The sequence below is a fragment of the Arvicanthis niloticus genome, chromosome 7 (assembly GCF_011762505.2).
Source record: "Arvicanthis niloticus isolate mArvNil1 chromosome 7, mArvNil1.pat.X, whole genome shotgun sequence".
NCBI classification, from domain to species: Eukaryota; Metazoa; Chordata; class Mammalia; order Rodentia; family Muridae; genus Arvicanthis; species Arvicanthis niloticus.
In genome coordinates this window covers 91,019,220-91,044,318 of record NC_047664.1, presented here as the reverse complement: position 1 = coordinate 91,044,318, position 25,099 = coordinate 91,019,220, and the positions used below count along the sequence as shown (strand labels likewise).

The window sequence follows — 25,099 nt, the reverse complement described above, 5'->3', positions numbered from 1 at the left end:
TTGATATGGAAAAGAAAATGCCACACGGAGTCCTTCGTACCTTCTTTGGAAATCAAGGGTGTTTCAGGGTCTAGAGACCAGTCTATGTTTAGAAACTAGAGCTCTTGGGTCAGCTTTGGTTGCCTGAGAACATCTAGAGAGATCATGATTTAGCTTTACTACATTATCTATATCATCTATATCATCATCATCATCACCACCACCACCACCACCATCATCATCATTTGTTTTTTCAAGACAGGATTTCTCTGTGTAGCCTTTGGCTGTCCTTTATTTCACAGAGATCCACCTGCCTGTGCCTCTAATCCCTGGAGTGCTGGGATCAAAGGCATTCACCATCACCATCCAGCTTAGCTTTACTTTATATACAGCAGGTCTTCCCTGGAAGACCCAGGCTGCAACCTCTGAGTGCAGGACTGAGGTAGGGGCTGTGTTTAGGCATTTAGCTGGCAGGTGGTAGGGATCCTATACTAAGTCTGATTTCCACTGCTAACTACTCCTCCAGAAGAGTAAAGAGGAAATGGCTTCGTTCTTACTGATATTTCTCCAGACTCTGCTGCAGTCTTTCCCTTCAGTCAGCCTGTCACCAACTTAAATGTCCACGCTCACAGAGCGGCTTCGGGTTAGAGTCTACCCACACTTCCTGTTAGAGTACCCACTATGACTTAGACATTACACAGGGAAAAGAAATGACAGGTAAGCAATTCAAAACAAAACCCACGAGGGATGAACAGATCTGTCATTCCCTTCCCTTAGCACAACACTTACCTTTGAAATGTGGGGAAAGTCTCTTTTAGAGGGAAGATTTACACTCCCACATGAAATTAAATATCTTAACCACAAAAATCCTCAATGGACCATATCGGGATGATACTAATATGAAACAAAGTTATAAAACATGAAAGTGATTTAATAAAACGATGAAACAATTGCTACACATATTCTAATGACTAGTACAGGTCTCTGAATAAGGTTCATTCCTAGACCTGTGCTCAGCATGGGGTGGGACTCTGGCCAATACTTTTCATTCTAATGCACAGTATTTATGACTTTTCAGTTAATTTTTAACATTTGGCTCAGTTAGTAAATAGCTAAGACTTTTCTTTTTTGTATATTTGGTAAGAAGTCTCAAAGCAGCTCTTTGAATGTCCATTTCTCTAGGTCATTAATTACTGCCACGGGACAGTCACCAATTCTGTTTCTACTTCCACAGCAAGGTCTGTACATTTTAAATAGTTTGCCTGTTTTCTTATGTTTTATATAAGTTTCCTTATGTTTCACATGCTTCCACTCTGGTGCCTAAAGCTATTCTTTATGGTTTACATCAGATTAGTCCCTGTGAGGAGGAATGGCACACTATACCAGACAACTGGTACCCTGTCAGTGGTCTCCTTTAATTGCCTCTTAACTTAAAAGGCAGTTAAGTCTTTTCCATGTGTTATTCTCAGGGTCAGTGCTACCGAGTACCTCATTAAAAAGAATATTCTGTAGTATGATTAGTAATAAAGCACCTTGGGGTGGGTACAAGATGAACATGTGTTGTAAACAAATTCTGCTTTATAGTAAAATATTTAAAATTAGAATCACAATTTACTATGAAACATACAAGTAAATGTATGTTGTTCTTTCTAATTGCCAGAATTTAATGTGGCCAACTTGATATATTTCCTGACTTTTGTGAGATTTAACCACTGTACAGTAGTGACCCAGTACTAGTTTAGGCCTGTAAAAACATAATTGTCACAAGTCACACAAGAGCATGACCACACCACCTTTCTGCACATGTTTAACAAGTTTTTGGCTTGCATAATGCTGTCAGTGCCAACAGGACTGAGTGGCGGTGTGGGAGAATCTTCTAAGAAGCATTATCATGTCAACTGCAGATGGAACATTTAAGAAACGACTTCACAAAATACAGTCTCATCCTGTGCTTTCATGACAACACTCTCAACAGAAAGCATCCAGTCTATTGGCTGTTTCCTGGCTGATCAGACTTTCATCCTTTAATTCCCTGATTGTCTTCCTCAATGATTTTTGAAAATGTTTTTCTCAGTCCAAAACATTCTGTAGGCTTTCCTTGGCATTCTCCAACTCGATTATCACATGATCTAATTTATGCTTAAGTTTCTTTGGACTGTCCATAACACTGTAGCTATGTTCCTGAAATAGAAACACCAGGTCTCTGACAAGTGGTCAGCCAGAAGCTTAACACTAAGTTTCAGCTATTTCTTCATTTACAGTTCTTAGAGGAGATCATTAGCAGGTTAACAAACACAGGACAAGATAGGTACCAAGTGGAAGGAGTATCATGGTGCCTGAAGCTCTCTTCTTTCTGAGGCTCAGCATGTGTGAGGAGCATGGAACACCACTGCTCATTTGAAGCTCCTGCTTGCTATGGGCACTGCACCTGCAAAACCCATACAGCTTTCATTCCTTAAGTATGGCACTGATAAAAAAGTTTATATCTATCAAATGAATTTTAGTTTTTCCCCCAGACACAGTTTCTCATGTCAAGAATGTTTGGAAAGGACTCTACGAACTGAGCTACATCCCCAGCTCCAAGACAGCTACTTTTACTTTGTTTTGAGGAATCTTACTTTGTTAGAGGTACCTGGAAAGGCGTATGAGAGCACATGCTCAGGCTGATTGCAAGGGATCTGAAGAGAACGCCAGTCTTGGAATTTAAAAAAGATAATTTGGGTCGTGTCAATATTTATTTTGGCTATGCTTAAGTAGTATGCTGATAACGTACTTTGTTAATGTTCATTTGAAAACAGAAAATAACACTGATATAGAAAGATCTTATAAGCTATTTTTATCAAGTTATTCAATATTAAAATGAATGAAGAAAACTTTTGCTTCTAGGAAGGTGAAGAAAGAGACTGGGTTGATACCACATGAACCAGTGTGTGGTCCAAAGACCTAAACATGTTTGAGGATAATGGGTACTATGTAAGAGAGAGAGCTTCACAGACAGATAGGAGATACAGTACGTGCTATGACCACTCTAGTTTATGGCCTTGGAAGAGCTTGCAGGCCTTACTGCAAGAATGGGAAAGCCATGCAGAGTGTGGTATTTAAGAGCAAGGAGGTTATGCAAAACATTAGGGAAACCAAGGAGGCTGTTTTGTTTTTCTAATTTTGTGTGTGTGTGTGTGTGTGTGTGTGTGTGTGTGTGTGCATGTGGAGGCCTGAGGCTAATGTAATAGAGGAAACATCCTCTATTGCTGGCCCCTTTATTCACTGAGGCAAGGTCTGTCCACTAAATCCAGAGCCAACTAACATTGCTCCAGGGATCCTGTGTTTGCCTTGCAAAGATGGAATGACCACATTTATAACCACTGGGCCATCTCCCCTACGCTGAATAATAAACTTGTAAGTAACCCATGGGTTGAACACCAAACTGAAACAGAAACTGAAAATATGCAAGACAAAGAAAATACAACTTATTATGGAATGTAATACTTAGGGAAAAATTAATGCCATCGAATGCCTAGCCTAGAAAGATACAAGTCTTAAATGGCATCAGCTTTCATCATAACTAGAAAAAGGCAAGAACATTTTTGTGAAATAAGTAGAAAAATTATAATAACACGTGAGCAGAAATTAGGGAAGTATAAAAGAAAATGAGTAAAAGCCATATGCTATATCAAGACCAAGAAACCTGTTAACCCTTCAGGCATAGTAATTGGCAATGTAAAAGACCAGAAACAGAAGAGAAGCAAAGAGTTGACAAAAGGATCAATAAGGAGATGGTATTAAATGCTTTGTCCTAATAAATGTAGTAACTGTGATGAAATGGACAAATTCCTTGAAAGATAGAAGCTACTATTTTTTCCTTCAACAAACAACAAACCACAGAAATTCACTAAAGCCTGTCAAATATTTATAACAGAAATTTATCATTCTACAAAAACTGTTTTCCAGAAAACTGGAAAAATCAGCAATATTTTCTCACTTTTTAAAAAGGTTAGTATTATTCTGATATTGATGACAGACAATGAGACATTAAATGGGCTGGAGAGCCCGAAAGGCTCACTATAACCCTTGAACATCAAAGGAGAGATTAAACAAAAATTCGCAAAAATACATAAACAGGAGCATGCATTATGAAGCAAGGGCCATTCCTGGAATAAAAGGTTAGCTAAGCACTTGACAAGTCATCAGCATATTAACCTATAAGAGAAAAATGGCACTAGTAGATGGAATGAGGCCTGGCTATTGGCTCTCAATACTACTTCTATTCATCCTGCTCTGGAGGCTCAAGGCAGTTCAGTAAAGCAAGGAAAGACACGGAAGACATTTACAGTAGAAAGGCAGAATTAGAATCATCCTTAAGCACAGAGAACATAATGTGCTATGCAGAAAATCTGATGGCCTTGAAAATTAAAGCCACTATAATTAATATTTGGGTTCAGACATTTGTCAGACATAAGCTCAACAGAAAATGAATGGCATTTCCATCTTTTAGATGCAGACAAAGTAACAGCATTTGTAACAGCCAGCACACAGGTAAAATACTGAGGCACAAACCCAACAAAGCAATCTGAGTGCTGAGTGCTATGAAGGCTGAGAACTGAAAGACAAGCAAATACTCAAGGTCAAATTCAAAGGCCTCTTATCATCCTTGAAGTCTCAGTAGTCCCCAAGGGTGTCTACAGAGGCAACAGCGAACTGGTGAAAATTCAGCATGGCTTTTGGTAGAATTTTACAAAGTGATTTTAAATTCATATAGAAATGTAAGGAATCTATAATAGCCAAAACACCTTGAAAAACTAACAAAGTCAGTAGTACCTAATGTTAACGGTTATCATAAAGCTACAGTAAGACAGTTTCCTTTCAATGCCTGGCGTTATATGAACAAGCAGTTTATGAATAAGTAAATAGAAGCTTGAATACTCTGTATTGTATGTGACTGTTTTTCAAGAAAGCCTAAAGATACAGCTATTTTTTAATTACACATTTCCATGTTGTACTGGCTAGTTTTGTGTATCAAGTTGACACAAGCTGGAGTTATCACAGAGAAAGGAGCTTTCTTTGAGGAAATGCCTCCATAAGATCCAGCTGTAACACCTTTTCAAAATCAGTGATCAAGGGGGGAGGGTCTAGCCCATTGTGGGTGGTGTCATCCCTGGGCTGGTGGTCTTGGGTTCAATAAGAAAGCAAGCTGAGCAAGCCAGGAGAAGCAAGCCAGTAAACACCATTCCTCTATGGCATCTGCATCAGCTCCTGCCTCCAGGTTCCTGCCCTGTGTGAGTGCCTGCCCTGACTTCCTTTGGTGATGAGCAGCAATGTGGAAGTGTAAGCTGAATCAACCCTTTCCTCCCCAACTTGCTTCTTGGTCATGATGTTTTGTGCAAGAATACAAACCCCTACTAAGACACATGTAGAAAATATAATACTTAAAGGGAAGAATTATTTTATGGGTAGAGTAATCCTTGCAAAAGCAATCCTCAAACTAAGTATGTAACCAGATGATTACCTACTTCTGTATTGCTCTTGCATACATTCAAATGACAGTGGTCATGGGAATCTCACTTACTTAGAAACATATATTAAAGAACCCCTTACCAACAAGCCCACATTTTGTTTTTTGTTGTGATTTTTTTTTTAAAGATTTATTTATCAGACATGCCAAAAGAGGGCACTGGATCCCATGCCAGATGGTTGGGAGCTACCATGTGGTTGCTGGGAACTGAACTCAGGACCTCTGGAAAAACAGTTAGTGCTCTTAACCACTGAGCCATCTCTCCAGTGGCTTGTGATTCTTACACATTTAATCCTAGTGGAGAGGCCATATTTACCTTAAAATAATGAACTCAGCACTTGCTCAGTAGATACATTTACTTACAAAAATGAACTGGGGTTGGAATTCTTCAATGCATGAGGCTCCAACAAGTTGGTGACCATGGTTAATGACGGGAAGGGTTTTGAGAATGAAGTTTTTTCTTTCTTTCTTTTTTTTTTTTTGTTTGTTTTTTTCTCCGAGACAGGGTTTCTCTGTGTAGCCCTGGCTGTCCTGGAACTCACTCTGTAGACCAGGCTGGCCTCAAACTCAGAAATCCACCTGCCTCTGCCTCCCAAGTGCTGGGATTAAAGGCGTGCGCCACCACCACCCGGCAAAGTTTTTTCTACAATGAAGTTTTTCTCTTTTCTCCTGTTAGGAACAGTTAATAAAAACATTTAGATACTGCATCTGTTCTTACAGTTCGATTCCTCCCTAACTCGTGAAGTACCATACTCCTTTTTATGAGAACTGCTGCAGAAGTCAGTAGCTTTCATTTTGTTTACATCCCTAGGGCTCCTCTAAAAAGATGACAGGAGAGGACCTGAATAAGTAACTTACAAGAAATAATCATGTTCCACAATTACTGAAGAAAATGCACTCTCAGATATATTACGCCATGGGAGACGTCAAGGACAAAGCGGCCAACTCCCAGCATCATCACTGACAAAGAGCAAAAGTCAGCTAGGTCTGCTACTCAACATTTCTGTTTTCCTTTTCTAACCTTATCTCTTTCATTCTTTTCCTCTTCCTCCTCCTCCTCTTCCTTCTTCCTTCTTCTTCTTCTTCTTCTTCTTCTTCTTCTTCTTCTTCTTCTTCTTCTTCTTCTTCTTCTTCTTCTTCTTCTTCTTTTTTGTGGTTTTACTTGAAACCATATTTTGATCCTGTTTGCAGTTTGCTCTTGACTTTGTTTGTTTGTTTTGCGCCAGGGTTTCTCTGTATACCCCTGGCCATGCTGGTTCTTGCTCTGTAGACCAGGGTGGCTTTGAACTCAGAGATCTGCCTGTTTCTGCCTCTGCAGTGCTGGGATTAAAGTTGTGCACTGCTACTGAGCTCTTGAGTTTTTAACAACTACCAATCTGAAACTTCAGTTCAATCTTCTTTTTAAGACACCAATTCTGAGTTAGAACAATTTTTCTACATCCGGCTACTTACCTGAACCCTGGTAATGTATATGTATGAGAGGGTACTGGCTCAATTCTCCTGCTCTGCATCATAAAAGCTGAAGCTACAGCCTATAAAATAAACTCACAGAACGCACTTCAAATGGAGAAAGCAGCATATGCGAGCGCAAGGGTGCTGAAGGGGCTTCAGAATTATCACTGGGAATGAGTTCCCACACCTCATAACAAACCTGCAAGTGACAGGGGGATTCAAAGACAGAAGGGACAGAGGTTTCAGCTTAGTGTTTGGAGTGCTTCTGTCAAAGTCTGTCTTCTTGAAGTGCCTTGAACATAGCACATCTCCTTTTTTAGGCTCCCAAATGCCTGCAGTATTCACATCTAGTCTTTTCATGGCTAATACCCACTTTCTTTTGATGTTTTCATCTGTGGGGAATCTTAAAAAATCAAAACAAAACAAAAAAACAACCCCCCCCCCAAAAAACCCAGCAACAATATATTTTAAAACCAAATACTATTGATATATTCAAACTGAAATATTTCAGAAATCATGGTTCCTTATATAACAAACTAAAAAAATTACATGTTTATATATTTGCATATGGTTGTATATGCGTGCATGCATGTGTAGACATGCACAAAAGTATTCTACAGCATAGGTAGTATAGATTAGAGGGCAGTTTGTAGAAATTTACTCTCTTTCCATCAAGTGGTTCCTGGTTATTGAATTTAGGTCATTAGGCTTTGTGACAACTGCTGTTACCTGCTAAGGCATTTTGTTGGCCTCATAGCTCAGTTTTAATATCCAGATTTTTCTGCAAACAATTCTTCATACACATGGCCTTTATTTAAATTTTACTGTATCATATGAATGTTTCAGTGGACATTTAGAACATTGTAGCAAGATTTGCAATGAAAGGTTTTTCTTTAAGAAGTTGAAGAATATCATTGGCCTTTCCCTTTCTGAGGTGATATCCAGAATGTATACTCAGTGACTAGGAGGGCCTCTTGAGCTTTCACCTTTCTGTCAAACCTGAAAATTACTTGTATAGCAACTCACATACAACAGGCCTAGACATGCTTTATGAATGGGTGCAGAGAAGAGCAGCAGAGTCTAGGGGCTACAACTATTTTGACAGATATGGGAGGCAATAATCAGGTTTCTCAAAGTTTCCAAGCTAGTTCAATATTGTTTTGGGATATAGTAGCACATACATACTTTTTATTTCCATGCCGAGTAAAGTAACTAGATCTTTCCCTAGTAATAACAGTGCTTCACAAAACCTGCAAAATCCTAGGAATGTTTATTAAATCCTACTAGACCCTTCCTATGGGTGTCACAGGAATGGCCAAACACAAAATTAGAATCCTCAAACCTTATATGCAATGCAGCTAAATAATCCTTGGTCTTAACTTGTAGTTTACAGTGAAGAACTTTGCCTCATCTATTTCTAAATAGAAGGTATGGATATTTGAACAATGAGCCCTCAGATTGTAAACTACATAGAAACAACAGTGAACTTAATACAGTTAGAATGTAAATGTTAGCAAAGATGAGTCTGACAATTTGTGCAAGGGTGTATTTTATTTTTGGTGGTGGTGTTATCTGGTCTTTCATTCCCTGACACTTAAAACTTGGACATTATAAAAAAAACATTGTCAAATTTAACAAGGTTATTTTAAAAGGACTTGGGAACAATGCTTATAACTGCAGACTCAGGTAGAATCATTTTTAGTAAAACGTTAAAAGTATTCACCTTGAGTACAGCAGAGTCTTTCTTACACATGAAATGTTAGTCCTTTTAACTTGGAATTTGGCAAGCAGGGAGAAGCACATCCAATGGCCGAGCAACATTTCACCATGATTTTAGCAACTCTTAACAAAACTGTAAGAGAATTAAAATGAGTTATTAACTTTAGGGCGGAGCCAAAGGCATCTCCTCCCGCACAATCGCCTCCTCTCGTCCCCCGATCCCCAACACCTAAAGTTTTGCTGATAAAATGTTTTATCTAAGTCTTGGTATTTTGTAAGAGTGGGCATTAAGTTATGCACCTTGAGGTCTGAGATTCCAACTTTGTAGGCTTCTTTATTCCTCTCATATTCTTACGGGCTAGATTTTTCTCTTCCAGAGATCTTTGCACACTAACTCCTGTTGGCGTACTGTTTGCCATTCAACTTTCACCTCGAGTATCCCCTTCCCCGGGGAAACCATATTTGATTGTTCTCCCAGTGTCGCTCCAAGTTGTGATCTGATTTAATGCAGTGAGTTCTACCCATCTGTGAGTTCCACTGGGACGTGGCGTGGCTTGCCTGCTTTTTTTCACTTTTCGTTCTGGTGTCTTGGGTGGTGACAGGCACCTCTTTTAAAGGAGGTGCAGGGAAAGAAGAAAGGAACCATCGGCTCTAGGAGCTGCGTGCGCAGCCGCCGAGCTCCGCCCCCTTTTGGAGGAGGCCGGGGGGCCAGGCCGAGGGAGGGGCCGCTCCTCACAGGCGCCGGCGGCCCAGCGCAGCCTGCAGCAGCACCCGCCCGGCGTTGTGGCGGTCCCTTCGCCCCGCAATCCGGGCTGGCAGCGATGCCGGGGGACAGAAGAGCCAACTTAAGAGTTATTACCGTTAGAGCGACGACAGCGACTAAAGTCAATCACCGACTAAGCGTCTCTTTTGGCTTTCGCCCCTTCGACCAGGAACCGGAAATCTGGCTGCTCCAGATCACGTGATCAGCCACCATCTTGACTGGTGGCAGGTGCTCCGAGGAGGAGGGGTTATCAGACCGGCTCTGCTTCTTTAAGGCGTGGCTTCCAAGCTAGGGGACGGTTCTGTGGATTGTGAAGGGGAGGTGGAGGAGGAGATGGCGGCGACGGCGCAGGAAGATGGCGTCCGCAACCTGGCGCAAGGGCCGCGGGGCTGCGAGCACTATGACAGAGCCTGTCTCCTCAAGGTGACGATTTAAAGGGCACTTCCTGAGGAGCTGCCTTTTGGTCGGGCTGGGGCAGGTTGGGCTAGGCCGTTAGTCTTGGGCATAAGTTTTAGACTGAGCTGCTTGTCAGGATACCTTCCATCTGGAATTGGGTTCCCCTTGCAGGGAACGTTTTTGGCAAGGCGAGCAAGAGCTCTGTACTCGATCTCAGCTTTTGTACTTTGCAAAGTTCTTGTTTGTAAAGACCTGGCCCTTGCATAAGGTCACTTCCCTAGTGGGGTTATTCGTCTTTTGCGGTAGAATGAGGAAGTGAAAGGCCTGTCCTAAGCAGTTCTTTCAGGTGTGTATGAAGCAGCAGTGACAGCATAAGCAAGGGGAAAATCAGAATATAATCTCTCTACGTATAGTAAGTTTATAGTATAGGTTGTCAGCTTCATTTTGCTGTCTAGGAATATGCCCAGACCTGTCCAGGAGAAAATATATGTGTGAAATGAGAGTTGTGTAATTGCCATTAAGTTGGATATTGGAGAAGTGCCTAGTGCATATAATATGCCATCATTTTTCCTGCTTGAGACGTTCTAGTCATCTAGAGTTTTTAAAAATGACCTTCACACAGTTAAGACTTTCCTGATTTTTCTTTTTAAGGAAGTAATGTTAATATTTTGTTGAGAAAACCTGAAATTTGAGCTGAGGTTATAACTCAGCCTTATAATTGAATTTAAAATGCTGAAGGCCTTGGCTTTAGTCTTCAGAAGTCTCCTTCCACTGAGAAGAAACTTGGACTGTTGGAATCCTATAGCTTTCCCCGCATACTTTAGATCTGTTCTTAACTTGCTCTGTAATTTTGGGTGAGCTACTTTTTAAAGGGCTTGTATATAAAATATACAATTTTAAAAGCTGGTCTTAATGGTAAAGGCCTGTAGTTCCAGAAGATGCATACTTCTGGCTATTTGTGAAGCTGAGGCCCAAGGAATATCAGCCTGCAGGTGTTATTGCCAATAAGAAAAAAATGAGGTGGGGCTTGGGGTATATATGGGTCATTGCTAGAGTACTGGCCTCACCAGAGAGTCTCTAGGTTCAATCTTCTCTGCCAACTGGGAAAGTCCCTCTTTTATAAACAGTGTGATGATTGCATACTAGAGTGCACATGTGGTGTTTAGGAGGTGTGTCCCCAGCAGTGACTAGTAGTAAATATTAACTACCACTCACAGTGATCATCAACTTCTCCTCCTCCTCCCCCTCCTCCATTTCTTCCCCTTCTTCTACCTCCTACTCTTCCCCCTCCTCCTCCTCTTCTTCTTCCCCTCCTCCTGCTCCTCCACCTTCACAATCCGCCCTGTTGGTCACTGACCTTATAAGTTAGGATTAAGTGATAGGCTTAAATCTGTAAGACAACTTAAACCCTTTTCTGTAGGCCATGGCTTGGTGAGCATTCATTGCATTGGATGAATTTTTTCAGACTGGTCAATTATCTAATGTTGTATAAGGAGTTAAATATTATTCTTTTGATTACATTTCTACTGAAATATTTTTACAGTTTCAAAGTAAAGTATGAAACTGAATTTAACACCTGCCCTTCTCCACCCACCCCTGCAAAGAAATTGCACAACCAGATTTATGTTTCACAGCACTTAAAATATTTTTCCCTGAGTGTCAAGCATTGTTTTTCTTTCCCCTCTCCCACTTCCTTAAATAGGAGCAAGTCATCTGCTAGATCAAGTGTAACTGTTCAAGTAAGATGAGGAGTAACAACTGGCTTTTGATTTGGCAAGGGGACAGTCACTGTTGATCTTGACAAGTGTCAGTGGAAGGATCCAGGATGAAGCTTCCTTGAGGTGGATATTGGAAATAGCATAGAGGATTTTTGGATTTTTATTGCCAAGGAGAACAAAATGTGGCTGTTTTGCTGAAAGCTGTGTTACAGTATGTTTCTGTACGCTGAGAAATGATCTAACAGGTATTTTGTAATGCAGCTGGGAAAGAGAACTATTGAGTAATCAGAGTGGTAAGATCCAGCATACAAGTAAGGCTGATCTTAGCTGGCACAGCAGAGCACAGGAGTTTGCTTCTCTAGTGCTGTAATAAACACCATAAGTAAAAATTACTTGGGGAGCAAAGGGTTTATTGTTTGCCCTTCCTGTGACAGTTTGTTATTAGGGGAAACCAAGGCAGGATCTCCTGCAGGGCAGATACCTGGAGGTAGGAACTGAAGCTGAAGCTGTGGAGGAATGCTGCTTACTACTGGTTTGCATTCCATGGCTTGTTAAGTCCTTCATCTCCTCCCTTCTTCCCTCCCTCCCTCCCTCCCTCCCTCCCTCCCTCCTTCCCTGCACTAAAATTATTAATATTTATGAAATCTTAGCTCATACTCATAAACATTTCAATAACTTATTTGACAAGTAGAAAACTTAGCAAGCACTTTGGTTTTCTTGAGGAAAGTTCTTAGTCAATTAGTTGGCTTGTGAAGTAAGTTAATTGCTTTGTTCATGGAACGTTTGACTTGAAAAAAAAATGGTCATTCAGGCTTGAGTATATGGCAGACATTTTCTTAAAAGGGGGAAGGAGTCAAACTTATGAAAGAGAAACAGTTGACAGTGCTTTCAAAATGTTAGTGACTTTAGTATGAGATATTGTAGCTATAATATAATCATATAATTAAAAGTTCTTTGATATCCTTAAGAGCTTTATGTTTCGGCCTGCTCTGTTCCGCAGGTCGGGGGTTTAGCAAGAGAGAGAGTGGGGGGAACAAGGGGAAGAGACTCGAAGAATAGAGACAAGCCAGAGGATCTGTAGTCAAGTCTCCTTTACTGTCTCCCACAGACTATATTCACACTTCCTACTGACCACCACACATACCCACACCCACTACAAGGAAATCCTGGGTATTTATAAGCACAAGCAGGAGAACACAGGTGAAAACATTTTACCACATGCACCATGCAGCTGGGGTCACTAAACAGCAAAACAAGCTATGTGGGATAAACAAGATATTTATCAGAGTGTGCTTCAGCTGTTGTAGGCTATTGAAAAACAAGTCTCTCATCAGGGTATATGGCTCCAGATGGCTGCAAAGTTGATAGCTGCTTTCTAGCCATTTTCTGCTTAAAGTCGGATCCCAACAGCTTTAGAGTATAACAAGGTTCTGAGTTTGTGAACTGCTGTTGTCTAAGTATAAGACTGTGTCAGAGGAGGGCTGGGATACAAGGCCATTTAAAGTGAGAAAAAATTATGTATTGAAAAGATTATTGTGGATGTATTCATATTTAGGTAAGAGTAATGTTGGAGAAAAAAGAAGCCAATAACATGTTTAGCATGAAGGATGAACTATGTTATGGTTCAGTTATAGCATAGGAAACCAACAGTAATGTGCAGATATGCAAAGTAATAGTACTAGGCTACTCCACTGGCCTAAGATTTTTTTTTTTTTAATGTCTTAGAGTTTCTGTTGCTGAGACTAAACACTATAACTAAAAAGCAGCTTTATTTGGCTTATGCTTCCATACCATAGTCCATCATGGGGGGAAGTCAGGACAGAAATGCAAGCAGGACTGGAACCTGGAGGCCAGAGCTAAAGCAGAAGCCATGGGGGGCTGCTGCTATTGGCTTGCTTCCCTATGTTGTCTCATAGAATCCAGGACCACCAGCCCAGGGATGGTCCCACCCACAATACTCATATGGCCCTCCCCCATTGATCACTAATTTCGAAAGTGGATCTCATGTAGGCATTTCCTCAACTAAGTCCTCTCTGATGCCTCTAGCTTGTGTCAGTTTGATACACAAAATCAACCAGGCCAACATTTTTTGTTTCTCTGAGAGTGTCTTAAGTTTGATTACCTCCTCTCCCCTCCCAAAATTTATATTTATTGCATCCTATGCAATATTATGCATCATATTTGTAAATATTAGTGAAGTTAAAACATTTTGTGTTTAGATGTGTCTTAGTCAGGGTTTGTATTCCTGTACAAAACATCATGACCAAGAAGCAAGTTGGGGAGGAAAGTGTTGATTCAGCTTACACTTCCACATTGCTACTCATCACCAAACGAAATCAGGACAGGTACTCACACAGGGCAGGAACCTGGAGGCAGATGTCATAGAGGAATGGTGTTTACTGGCTTGCTTCTCCTGGCTTGCTCAGCTTGCTTTCTTATTGAACCCAAGACCACCAGCCCAGGGATGACACCACCCTCAATGGGCTAGACCCTCCCCCCTTGATCACTGATTTTGAAAAGGTGTTACAGCTGGATTTCATGGAGGCATTTCCTCAAGGGAGGCTCTGTGATAACTCCAGCTTGTGTCAAGTTGACACGCAAAACCATCCAGTAGAGATGTTAAGGTATATAAATGATTTTTTTTCCCTGACTTTCCTATTTTGAGTGCTGAGATTAGGTAATGAAACTTGCAGGTGCTAGGCAAATAGCCTCCATTAAGCTACATCCCAAGCCTGGGCATTTCTTGATATTGCAGGGTAAAAATTAAATACTGAACAATGAAATGATGTAACAATAGTGATGTTTAAATAATAAAGAATACATTTCTTTCCATATAACAGTTCCAAAGTGATCAGATGGGTAAAGAGCCTTTGTTCCATTTGGTTATTTTAGAGTCAAGTTTTTTTTTTTTCCTGTTGTATTATTTTGACATATTTTAAGGCATATGTTCATGTGTGAGATCCAACTGTAGAATAATTTGGTAATGTGTTCAGGAAGTAAGGAACAGATTTCAGTGGACAACTGGCAGTTATTAACTTTCTCAAAATCAGTGAGACTGGGTGTGGTGATGCATGGTTTTAGTCCTAGCACTTGGGAGGCAGGGATAAGATGATTTTGAGGCCAGCCTGTTCTACATAGTTCCAGGACAGCCGGGGCTATATATAGATAGATAGACTGTATCTAAAAAACAAACAATGACTGTCTTTTGTTTTTTATATTTACTGCATCCTATGCAATATTAGGTAATGCATCATGATTAGTGAAAATTTTGTGTTTAAATGTCAAGATACATAAATGATTTTTTTTTTCCCTTTTCTGACAGTGTCTAAGAAGGTGTTACTATATTCTATTTAGGCTGAGAATGAGATTTGGGTGTTATTTTTTGTCGTTTTTTGTTTTGTCTAGAGATTTTTATCTTTCAAGTTTTGAGTTTGAAAGTTGTATTTAGAGTCATTCAAGTAGATACTGAAGGGGAAGATTATTAGCATCAAATGTGTCAAGAAATGAATGCTAGCCACATATCCACTGGTTGTAATCTGTGAACTTGATTCAGGAAGGAGGTAGGACTTACTTTCTTTGTAATTAACTTGTCTTCTCTTTTTATATTCCCTTTGTTTTCCTGGGTGTCAGGCACCTTGTTGTGACAAGCTGTATACTTGCCGGCTGTGTCATGATACCAATGAAGATCACCAGCTGGATCGTTTCCAAGTGAAGGAGGTGCAGTGCATCAACTGTGAAAAACTCCAGCACGTAAGGCTTCATGGTGTCTGCTCCATTTCTTTTTAAAGGTTTAAGATGGATTGAAAAGAATTTAATCAAAAGTTGGAAATAAGACTTAATTTTCTGAGAAAGCAACATTGTTGAGTTAGACGTTTAAAAACATAAAAATAGGCTAAACATTAACATAAATTCTGGATATTTAAATAGTTTTGGTAAAGTTACTTGAGCTTTTAATTACTGTGACCTTTTCAGGCCCAGCAGACTTGTGAAGACTGTAGCACATTGTTTGGAGAATATTACTGCAATATTTGCCACCTGTTTGACAAAGATAAGAAGCAGTATCATTGTGACAACTGTGGGATTTGTAGGTACTGTATATAAAATGTCCTCTTTGAATTATTTCCAGTATACTTGGGCAACAGTGTTTTAGTTAGTTTTCTGTTGCTGTGATAAAACAAGGCAACTTAGAATAGAGTTTATTTGAGCTGTGGTTCCCAAGGGTTAGGATCTGTGTTGGTGGGGACAGTTTGGCAGCAGGTGACAGGCATGGTGGCTGGATCATTAAACTTGAGAGCTCATGTCTTGAACAGTAAGCAGGAGGCTGAGAATGAGAACTAGAAATCACCTGAGTCTCAGAGGTCATTGTCAGTGACATACTTCCTCCAGCAAGGCCATACCTCTTAACCCTTACAAACATCACCACCAACAGGACACCAAGAATTCAGATCCTGGAGCTTGTGGGGGACCTTTTCATTCAAACCAGTACAAATAGTTTTAAAAATTAACTTGTTTTGCTTTGAAATAGGATCTCACTGCTCACTGTATAGTCCATGCTGACCCTGCACTCAGAGCCACTGCCCTCTGCTTCCTGAGTGCTGGCTTTAAAGTTGTGTGCCACCACTGCCCAGTTTTGTTTTCTTTTGTTTTAAGGGAGGTCATTCATCTAAGATACAGTCATGCATCATATACCTACCCCCTGCTCTCCTTCACCAGTTGTTACTGCATACATGTATGTATTTATATGTACATATATATTACTAAATATAACTTCTTGACCCATGTTATGTTACTCGTATGCATGTGTTCAGGGATGACCATTTGGCACTGGACAACCATTGAATGTTCTCTTCCCTGGGGAGGGGCCACCTGTTCTGCTCCCCACTTTACTAGGTGCCTGTAATTCTTTGTGTAGGGTTGAGGCCTGATGGGTGGCTCTTCTCTTGTGCAGTTCAGCATGGCATGTTCATTGGTGTCTTTGTTGTTGAGGTCATGTTTGGTTGGTCACGTTGGTGACACTTTATGGGTTCCTTCTCTCTCTCTCTCTCTCTCTTTCTCTTATTTAATGGGGATGATTTTGCCTTGACAGAACATTTTATCTGTTTTTGAATGAGGTAATTTTTCCTCTTATATAAAGAACTTTGTCTTGGGGGGGTATAAAAAAGCTAAGAGAAAAAATGAAGTTGTTAGAACTTGCTCTCTAGAGCTTTGCTCTATCCACCTAATGTCTGTCTGTCTGTCTGTACTTACATATGTGTGTATGTATGTATATGTATGTATGAAGTTGTTGGAGCTTGCTTGTTGAAGCCTGCTTTGTTTCATCCAGTGTGTGTGTGTGTATGATTTTCTCTCTTTCCTTTTCTTTCTTGCTGGCCCCCCAAAAGTTACAAGAGTTCAGAGTTTTTCACTGGTCACAGAGAGTGCTGGCCCCAGATAATTAAGTCTTGCTCTCACCAGCACCACCAGTGCTGGCCCTGTAAATTGCATGCTGCTATCAGCACTGGCCCCAGTTATCTCAGACTCCTCCACATTTACTACTCCTCAGATAACTGTGGTGTTGAAGCTGACCTTCAACAAGGACCTTTTGTTCTTTGGAAGATCTCTAATAAAGAATAATGTCATAGAATAATATAAAATTTTATTCTTTAAAACAGAATTTGTTTACTTGTTTGTTTTTTGAGACAGGCTTTCTTTGTATAGCCTTGGCTGTCCTGGAACTAGCTCTGTAGACCAGGCTGGCCTCGAGCATAGAGATTCGCCTGCCTCTGTTTCCCGAGTAATGGGATTAAAGGCATATGCCACCACTGCCTAATTTAGAACAAAATTTATTAAAAAGGAATTGGACTAGGGGACAGTAGATGTATTGGCTAAAGAGTTTGTAAATGCTGAGTTTAATCTTCATTCTTTCTCATTTTTTTAACTTGCTAATTTTGCTTGTAAATCTTTAACAATGTTGTGTTGTGTTTTTAAGTTTGATCATCCTTTATCATATGAGAGCAAAATTGTGAAAAGCCAAGAAATATTGAACATGTTTTTTTAAGTTATTTGAGATAAGGTTTCTCTGCTTATAACCTTGGTTGTCCTAGAACTCACTTTGTAGACCACAGATCAGAGAATTAATCCGAACATACATAAATGAAAAAGATGAATATCCAGACTATATAAAGATTTCTTTTAAATTGATAAAAGGCAAATAACCAGGTAGAAAAATGAGCAGGGCATATCAACAGAAGATTCACAAAAAATATAAACAATTCTTTAGTATTAAAGAATAGTCCTTTGTAATTTGAGAAATGAAAGTTAAAGTGGTGTATTTTTTTCTATTATCCATGTGCTGATGTATGTTCAGGTTGTGAGGAACATGGATCCTGCACTGTCTGTGGGAGTGTAAGCTAGCAGTCTTTTGGAGGCTCAGGTTGCCAGGATTATAGTTGATGATCCAGTCTCCTCTAACTCATTAGGGTCACTTGTAGGAATCTTGAAAAATAATCTAAATTATATCAATAAGGAATATTGTTGAACATGATACATCCTTACCCTGTACTATTAAGAAGAAGGAAGAGGTTTCCTATGGACAGACATAATGATCCTTGGGCTATATTAGTAAGTGTAAATAAGTTGCAGAACAGCATATTAGAATTGTGTAAGAAATAAAGCTCAAATTTTGTGCCCATTGTGTGCATCTGTTTCCCTCTTTACAGAAGAAAAGAAGCCTTAAAGAATATCTGTCACTCTGCTTGTGTGTTTACCTTTGACTCCATATGTGGTTTGAATATTTTTACAGTAGGCCTAAGTTTGGGCATTATATAGTGAACAAATTATCGTGTAATAAAAAAAACAATCTTTTGGCCTTCATGTTATGTTTTGTTAGGATTGGTCCAAAGGAAGATTTTTTCCATTGCTTGAAATGTAACTTATGCCTAGCCATGAATCTTCGAGGAAAACATAAGGTACATTATTCAGTTTGCATAATTTAAGAAAAATGTTAATGTTTTTGAAAACCAGCTTAAATATTAATATGTTTTGGAAATGTGATATTTTTCATATATTACCAACTTCAGCTATATTTTTTTTTGCTTTCCCAAAAAGCAGAATTTAGTAGGTAATATAAAATATATGCCTAAGAATCTTGGATCCATAGTTTGTTCTCTGTAATGTAAGAGTGTCTACAGCAGTCATTAGCGTGTTGCTGACAGCTTCTTAGTTAGGGTTTCTATGGCTGTGTGGAAATACCATGACCAAAAAGCACCTTGGGGAAAGAGAGGTTTATTTGGCTTACATTTCCATATTATTACATTTCCATATTGCTGTTTTTGTTATTCAAGGAAGTCAGGACAGGAACTCAAATAGAACAGAATCTTAGAGCTGATGCAGAAGTCATGGAGGGGTACTGCTTACTGGCCTTTTTTCTCCAGTTTGCTCATATTCTGCTTTCTTATAGAATCCAGGACCACCCACCATGGGCTGGGCCCTCTTTCATTAATCACTAATTGAGGAAATGCCTTACGTCTGGATTTCTTGGAAGTATATCCTCAACTGATTTTCCTTCCTCTTTGATGACAAAGTTGACATAAACCAGCCAGTACAGCTTCTCAGTTAATTGATTCTTATCATTGATATTGCTTCTAAGATTTAACTTTAAAAGGAAAAATGTTAAGTGATATAACCTATTTACATAGTGTTCCAAGAATAATTAGTATTCTTTGTGTTTCCTTTCATGATTAAGACTTATAAATGTGGATATAGGAATTTTATTGTAATTCCAGACCCTCAATCTACTTCAAAACAATGTATATTTACAGTACTGATTTTATCTACTGTAAGAATTCAAAGAATGGAGGATCAGCAGAGCAAAGTATAAAAGTACAGGACATTCCAGCACAGAGACTAATAGCCTTCTGTCTGAAGATGAGACGAAGAGAAAGAATATACACACAAAGAATATTTGAAATAATTTAATAATCACTGTGTTCTGTAGAAGATAAAGGTAAAAGATTCTTATAGAAATTCAATATTAGGTAGGACTTGACCTAAAATTGTATGGTAGTGAGGAAAGTCAGGATGAATACTAGGAAGCGATAACTGAGAATCAGAGTGAAAGATTATCCCAAGATTCCCCGTCTTTAGCTTAAAGGAACTTGATGAGCAGAATGTGTTTGTTAAGACTGAGTCTGACTTTAAAAACTTGGGGGTGTTAGCACAGTAAATGGGCAGAGGTTGTAGCACATGCTTGCAGTCTTAGCAGATGTGCTGTAAGTTCATAACTCACCTGAGTGACATAGAGGTACCTCTTCTCAAGATAAAAATGAAAAAAGACAGGCTAATGATGACAGTCTGGAGTCAGTGGCCTCATGGGTTATATTTCTCTGGCTCTGTTCTGCTGTCCAGAGCACAAATAATACATTGTGTTCACACATACACATGCACATGTGTGTATACACACAGCCAGCTCATTGCATTTCATTCACTTAGCTACTGACTGTCAGAAACATTGTAATTATTTAGATGCTAAGGTAGGTGGGTTTGTGTACATATGGAGCATACTTGAGAACAAAAATGAAATATATGTTTTAGTTTTATTTTATAAATGGAGAAAATTAGACTGAAGAAGTGCTGGCTTTTCTAAAATCTTAAAGATTCATAAATGGCAGGGCTGAGATTATAATCCAGATTTTTCAGTTCATTTTTTGAAGGATTTCTCTGCACTAAACTCTTACTTTTAGAAAGCTATATATGTCCTCTTATTATTTTAAAAATTGTTCAGCTGTTATTCACTGTTTAAATGTTAGTAAAGGATCCTGGCTTCTACTGAAATGACCTGTGGCTTAGTGTTTTCCTTTATCTCCTTGTACTAGACATGTCTTGCCATGATAAAAACTTCCCACTGCTGGGATTCTAATGTAGTTCACCTGTGGAGGTCAGAGGACAGCTTGCTGGAATGGGGGTCTCTCCTTCCAGCATGTGGGTTCCAGGGATTGAACTCAGGTCTTCAGGCCTGGTGGCAAGTCTACTGAGTCATCTCACTGGCTCTCTTAGTTTATTTTGTAGTATTTATGTATTTTATTGATGCTGTTATAATTGGTGTTTTTATTTTTGGATGCTTTTGTTAACGTAAGACTTTCTTTTAAACAGTGCATTGAAAATGTTTCCCGGCAGAATTGTCCGATATGCTTGGAGGTGAGTGTGGAATAGTTCTTGTTCTCACTTTGGAAGTCTGCTTTGAATTTGAAGTGCTTGGATGTTACTAGTGTCTGCATGCAAGCACTGATAACTTTCTTTCCTTTTAGGACATTCACACCTCCCGTGTTGTTGCTCATGTCTTGCCATGTGGGCATCTCCTACATAGGTAAGATGTCTTTCTTCCTGCTCAGAGGTATATGCAGATAATGGAGCTTTCCATTTACTGAAATGATGTTCTATTTTCTTTCAGAACGTGTTATGAAGAAATGTTGAAAGAGTGAGTTTTTGATGGATTTAAAAGCTTACAGTTTTAAGATGTTTGTGTTTTGTGAAAGGGTGGTAGGGTGGGCAAACATGATGGCCAGGTACACTATTTGGGTATGGTAGATACATACATGGTGGTGAGGAGAGTAGGTGACTGCTGTTTAGCTGAGTGTGGGATCTTGGGGAACAGGACTGCACCTTTGCTCTCATGTCCTTACCCTGCCTACTTCTTCCCACAGCTCAAGGCTGGCAAAACCTCTTGTTTTCCAGCTGTATATACGGAGAAAAGCACCAAGGAATAGGGTCCAAATTTTATTAATTCAGTATATTGATCCAGCAATGAACTGTAAAGAAAACATATATATATATATATTAAACTGGAACTACAATAAGATGAGAAATAGAAAAAAGAAATAGAAGAAATGTGTTTTGGTTCTACTGATGAATGAACAGAAAATTTAATACCTTAGACCTGTAGCAGCTTTTAAAAAATTTTATGAAGGAAGTAGTACTATGATTGGGATAGCTTTTTAGGAAAACCATTTCTTTACATCAGTGTCCTAAGAAATTAAAATTGCTTAGCTAATGAATTCTGTAATTGGTATTTTTAGGGAAAGGCATAATTCTTCAGAGGATATTGACTGGTTTTCTATTTTAGAGAGTTAAGGATAAAGACTTAGGACTTAAAAGTATCATGAGGTGCTGAATTTAATATTTGTCTTTTTTAGCATAGATTTTTCAGGTTCCTGAGAAATTAACTTGACTTGTAGACTAATACCCTGGAGGTTTATGTGCCAGGGAGCTATGTCTTCTGTATGCCCGAGTTGATGTAGATCCCACTTACTGTCTCTTGCAGAGGTTACAGATGCCCATTGTGTATGCATTCTGCTTTAGACATGACTCGGTACTGGAGGCAATTAGATAATGAGGTAGCACAGACTCCTATGCCATCGGAATACCAGAATGTGACTGTTGACGTAAGTAGAATCTATGTTTAGAACTTTTTAGGTTTTTTGGTGATATCCTTTCTTTCTTTTGCCTCTTTGCTTAAATTCTAAAAATTACTGCTTTGACATAGTACCATTGTAATTAATTAAAGCAGGGAGAAATGATTTAAATAATTTTTTTTATATTGCTATCAGACTAGGGGAGGAAAATCCCTAAGAATACCTTTGTGTAGTTTCTTTCAACACTAGGTGGCAGGCAAATACTTGATTATGAATTTTTGGCAGCTTGCTCGCTAGAGTCAGAAGTGGATCATTGATGTTTTATTTTACTTATGCTTCACTTAAATTTTCAAAATTTTTTTTCAGGAGACTCTGTTTGCTGTTTTTGAAAACTACCTTTGGGTTTTAATGTTTTCTAACCTTTGTATTTTGTTGTAGACGTCATTTGGTCTCAGTTAGCTTATCCTTTGACTTATAGAAAAATGACAGGGTTGCCATGTGTCTTATTTTCAGCATAGTATTGAGTTTAAATCAGAGTTGGAAAATAATAGCTTTTGGATGTCTTAATAACATTTGGACATATACATGTTCTAAACACCTATAGATACTTCAGAACACAAGGATGAAACAAAGCTAAATAATATTTTAATGTTGAATATGTGTACCTCAGTAGGAGATAGTGAGTGCAAGGTCCTAGATTTGATCCAAGTACCATAAAATAAAACCAAAAACCTTTCTGGTTTATTTACTCTGGAAACTTCCAGAATTAAAGTTGAATTGGTACTAAGGACAATGGAAGATTTCCTTAGATACTATCTGATACTGGGATGCTTACTGGAGGCTGATGTTTACTGTGTTCATGTAGATGCCTTCTTTGAAGTAATAGCTTTATGAAGTTACACCTCACATACAGTGGAGTTCATTCCTTAATTAAAAGTGTACAATTCATTGACTTAGTATATTCATGGAGTGTACAAACAGCACCACAGTATTAGGATATTTTGTCATTTATAAAGAAACTCTATGCTCATATGCTAAGAATGAGACTATGGCTCATTTGGTAATGTGTCTGACACCAAGCACAATGACCTGAGTTTGGATGTCCAGAATGCATGGAAAAAGCTAGGCATGGTCATGCATGCCTCTAACCTTGTCCTTTAGGAAGAGGAGGTAGACAGTTTCCCGAAAGTCACTGGCCAGTCAGCCATCCTGGTTGAACATTTGTGTTTAGTGAGAGACTCTGTCTCAAAAAATGAAGGTAGAGAGCAACGAAGGAAAGGCATCCAACATTGACCTCAGGTCTCCATGTGTACCCACACATGCATACAAACCACCTAGACACACAGGCATACACACAAGCACACATGAAACACACACACACAGACACACACACACACACAAAACAAACAACAGAAACCTCAACAACACTGTACCTGATAGAGGTCACTTCTCAGACAATCTCTAATGTCTGTCTGTTTAGAATATTTATAAGTCCTTTTCCAAATTATGCTAAGACTGCTGTGTAGTTATATATTGATCTATTTGCAGATGAACACTTGTATTCTGGGGATCTTAGCACCAGAAAAGATGGAGTCCTTGTTGTCTTAGGGATATGCAATAATCTCTGGCTTTAGAACTTTCATTTAGAAAGTTTTCTTCTTGAATTCATTCCTGAGGCATAGTAAGCCTAAAAATTAAGCAAAAATATTCTAATTTGTAGAAATTTCAGTTTTATTAGTTAAGGTAAATTCTGAGTGCCAGTGAAAATAATGAAGTCATCATGTGTATTATTTTGTTTTTAAATTTTAAGTGTTTGCTTAGTGATAAGATCTGAATATATCCATGTTAATTTTTTTGCTTGTATTATATATACTTTTAGGAAGTATTTTAAATTGAGTGTTCTGTGCTCATTCATATTTTCATTTTATAAATTTAAAGCCATCTTAATAACCTTTAAAATACTCATTGGAGAAAAGACATTTTTACTTCAGAAATGCTTAGACATAATTGTATTTTTACATCTTTTATGTGACTTTCAAATGATTGCTAATCAGGCAGTGTCACTTGTAGTTACAAGGCTTAAAATTCTTACTCTTAATTTTTCAGATTCTCTGCAATGACTGTAATGGACGATCCACAGTCCAGTTCCATATCTTAGGGATGAAATGTAAGCTTTGTGACTCCTACAATACTGCTCAAGCTGGAGGCCGTAGAGTATCAGGGGATCAGCAGTGAGAAGCTTGTCCTTGTCTGGAGAACAGCTCTGTGATGTAGATGAAGCTCTGTGTAAAAGATCCTGGTGTCAGAATGTGTCCTAACTATGTATTAAAGATGTTTCATACCACTGTCACAACAGTGGATCACACCCTATACACCTGAGTATTCAAGATCTCTGGATGGAATTATAATAGCGCTTACTGGGTGAAGCCTTTGAGCCTGTGTAGATTGGAAATTCCTTTAGTGTCAAGTTTTGAAGCCAGTGATGTTTGTCCCAGATAGAGTCACATTTATTGAAATATTTTATATTTTCATGGAACTTTTAAGTGACACTATGCACGCAGAGTTAATTTCTAGTTCTTGATAGAACTACATTCATTTTTAACTAGTCTTTGATTTTAAGGGCTGTACTATATTTTTTAAGTTCTTATTGTTAAAATCTAATTACATGTACTTTTTAATTTTCTAAGACAGTCCTATATCTACAATTTTATGTAATAAACTGCTTATGAAATTGTACTGAAATAATTGTTTTACAGATTTTTTTTGTCAAGGTTTATTTTTGGCTCTGTTGTGACAACATAAGCCATTTTATAATGTAAAAGACATTCCCTTTTTTCTTTTGAGATGCTTTTATAGATGAATGATTTGGGAAAGTAGTATATAAAATAATGAAGCCCTGGAAGGCAACTATTAAATGTTACAAGTTCTTTTGGCCTGCCAAAATTACTTCTCCACAGAGTAGTTTATTCAGTCAGTATTTTATCAAGCAGATGTAAGCCAGTTGTGGTTCAGATGCTTTATACATGACAATGAACATGAAATACAAAAGTTCCTGCCCTTGTAGTGGTACATTCTGCCGTTCCTCATATTTGATCAACATATTCAGTTTTATTAATGTGGCAGTATGTATCTTCAGTGTAGACATGGATTATTTTCTAAATTCTCAGAAGTAGGA

General features: G+C 38.7%; 2 protein-coding genes across 3 annotated transcripts; one reads left to right on the top strand and one right to left on the bottom strand.

The window, feature by feature from the left end:
• Window positions 1-1,783: 1,783 nt before the first annotated feature.
• Window positions 1,784-8,915, bottom strand: Thap6 (THAP domain containing 6). Its single transcript, XM_076938774.1, is given in 6 exon segments — window positions 1,784-2,160; window positions 5,852-5,952; window positions 6,136-6,157; window positions 7,140-7,177; window positions 7,180-7,343; window positions 8,690-8,915. Coding segments are annotated over 6 exon segments (645 nt in total). The 5' UTR covers window positions 8,770-8,915; the 3' UTR covers window positions 1,784-1,920.
• A 431-nt stretch (window positions 8,916-9,346) lies between these two features.
• Rchy1 (ring finger and CHY zinc finger domain containing 1) lies at window positions 9,347-24,660 on the top strand. 2 transcript variants are annotated; one of them, XM_034508788.2, is made up of 9 exons: window positions 9,347-9,845; window positions 15,167-15,286; window positions 15,509-15,624; window positions 18,405-18,483; window positions 20,666-20,710; window positions 20,821-20,879; window positions 20,964-20,990; window positions 21,834-21,954; window positions 24,031-24,660. In XM_034508788.2, exons 1-9 carry the CDS (start codon window positions 9,756-9,758, stop codon window positions 24,157-24,159), a joined length of 786 nt encoding a protein of 261 aa, XP_034364679.1. In that variant the 5' UTR covers window positions 9,347-9,755; the 3' UTR covers window positions 24,160-24,660. The 2 variants fall into 2 exon arrangements, with proteins under 2 accessions (XP_034364679.1, XP_076794888.1); XM_076938773.1 differs by lacking the exons at window positions 15,167-15,286; window positions 15,509-15,624 and having other exon boundaries at window positions 9,633-9,845; window positions 24,031-24,294.
• Window positions 24,661-25,099: the final 439 nt, after the last annotated feature.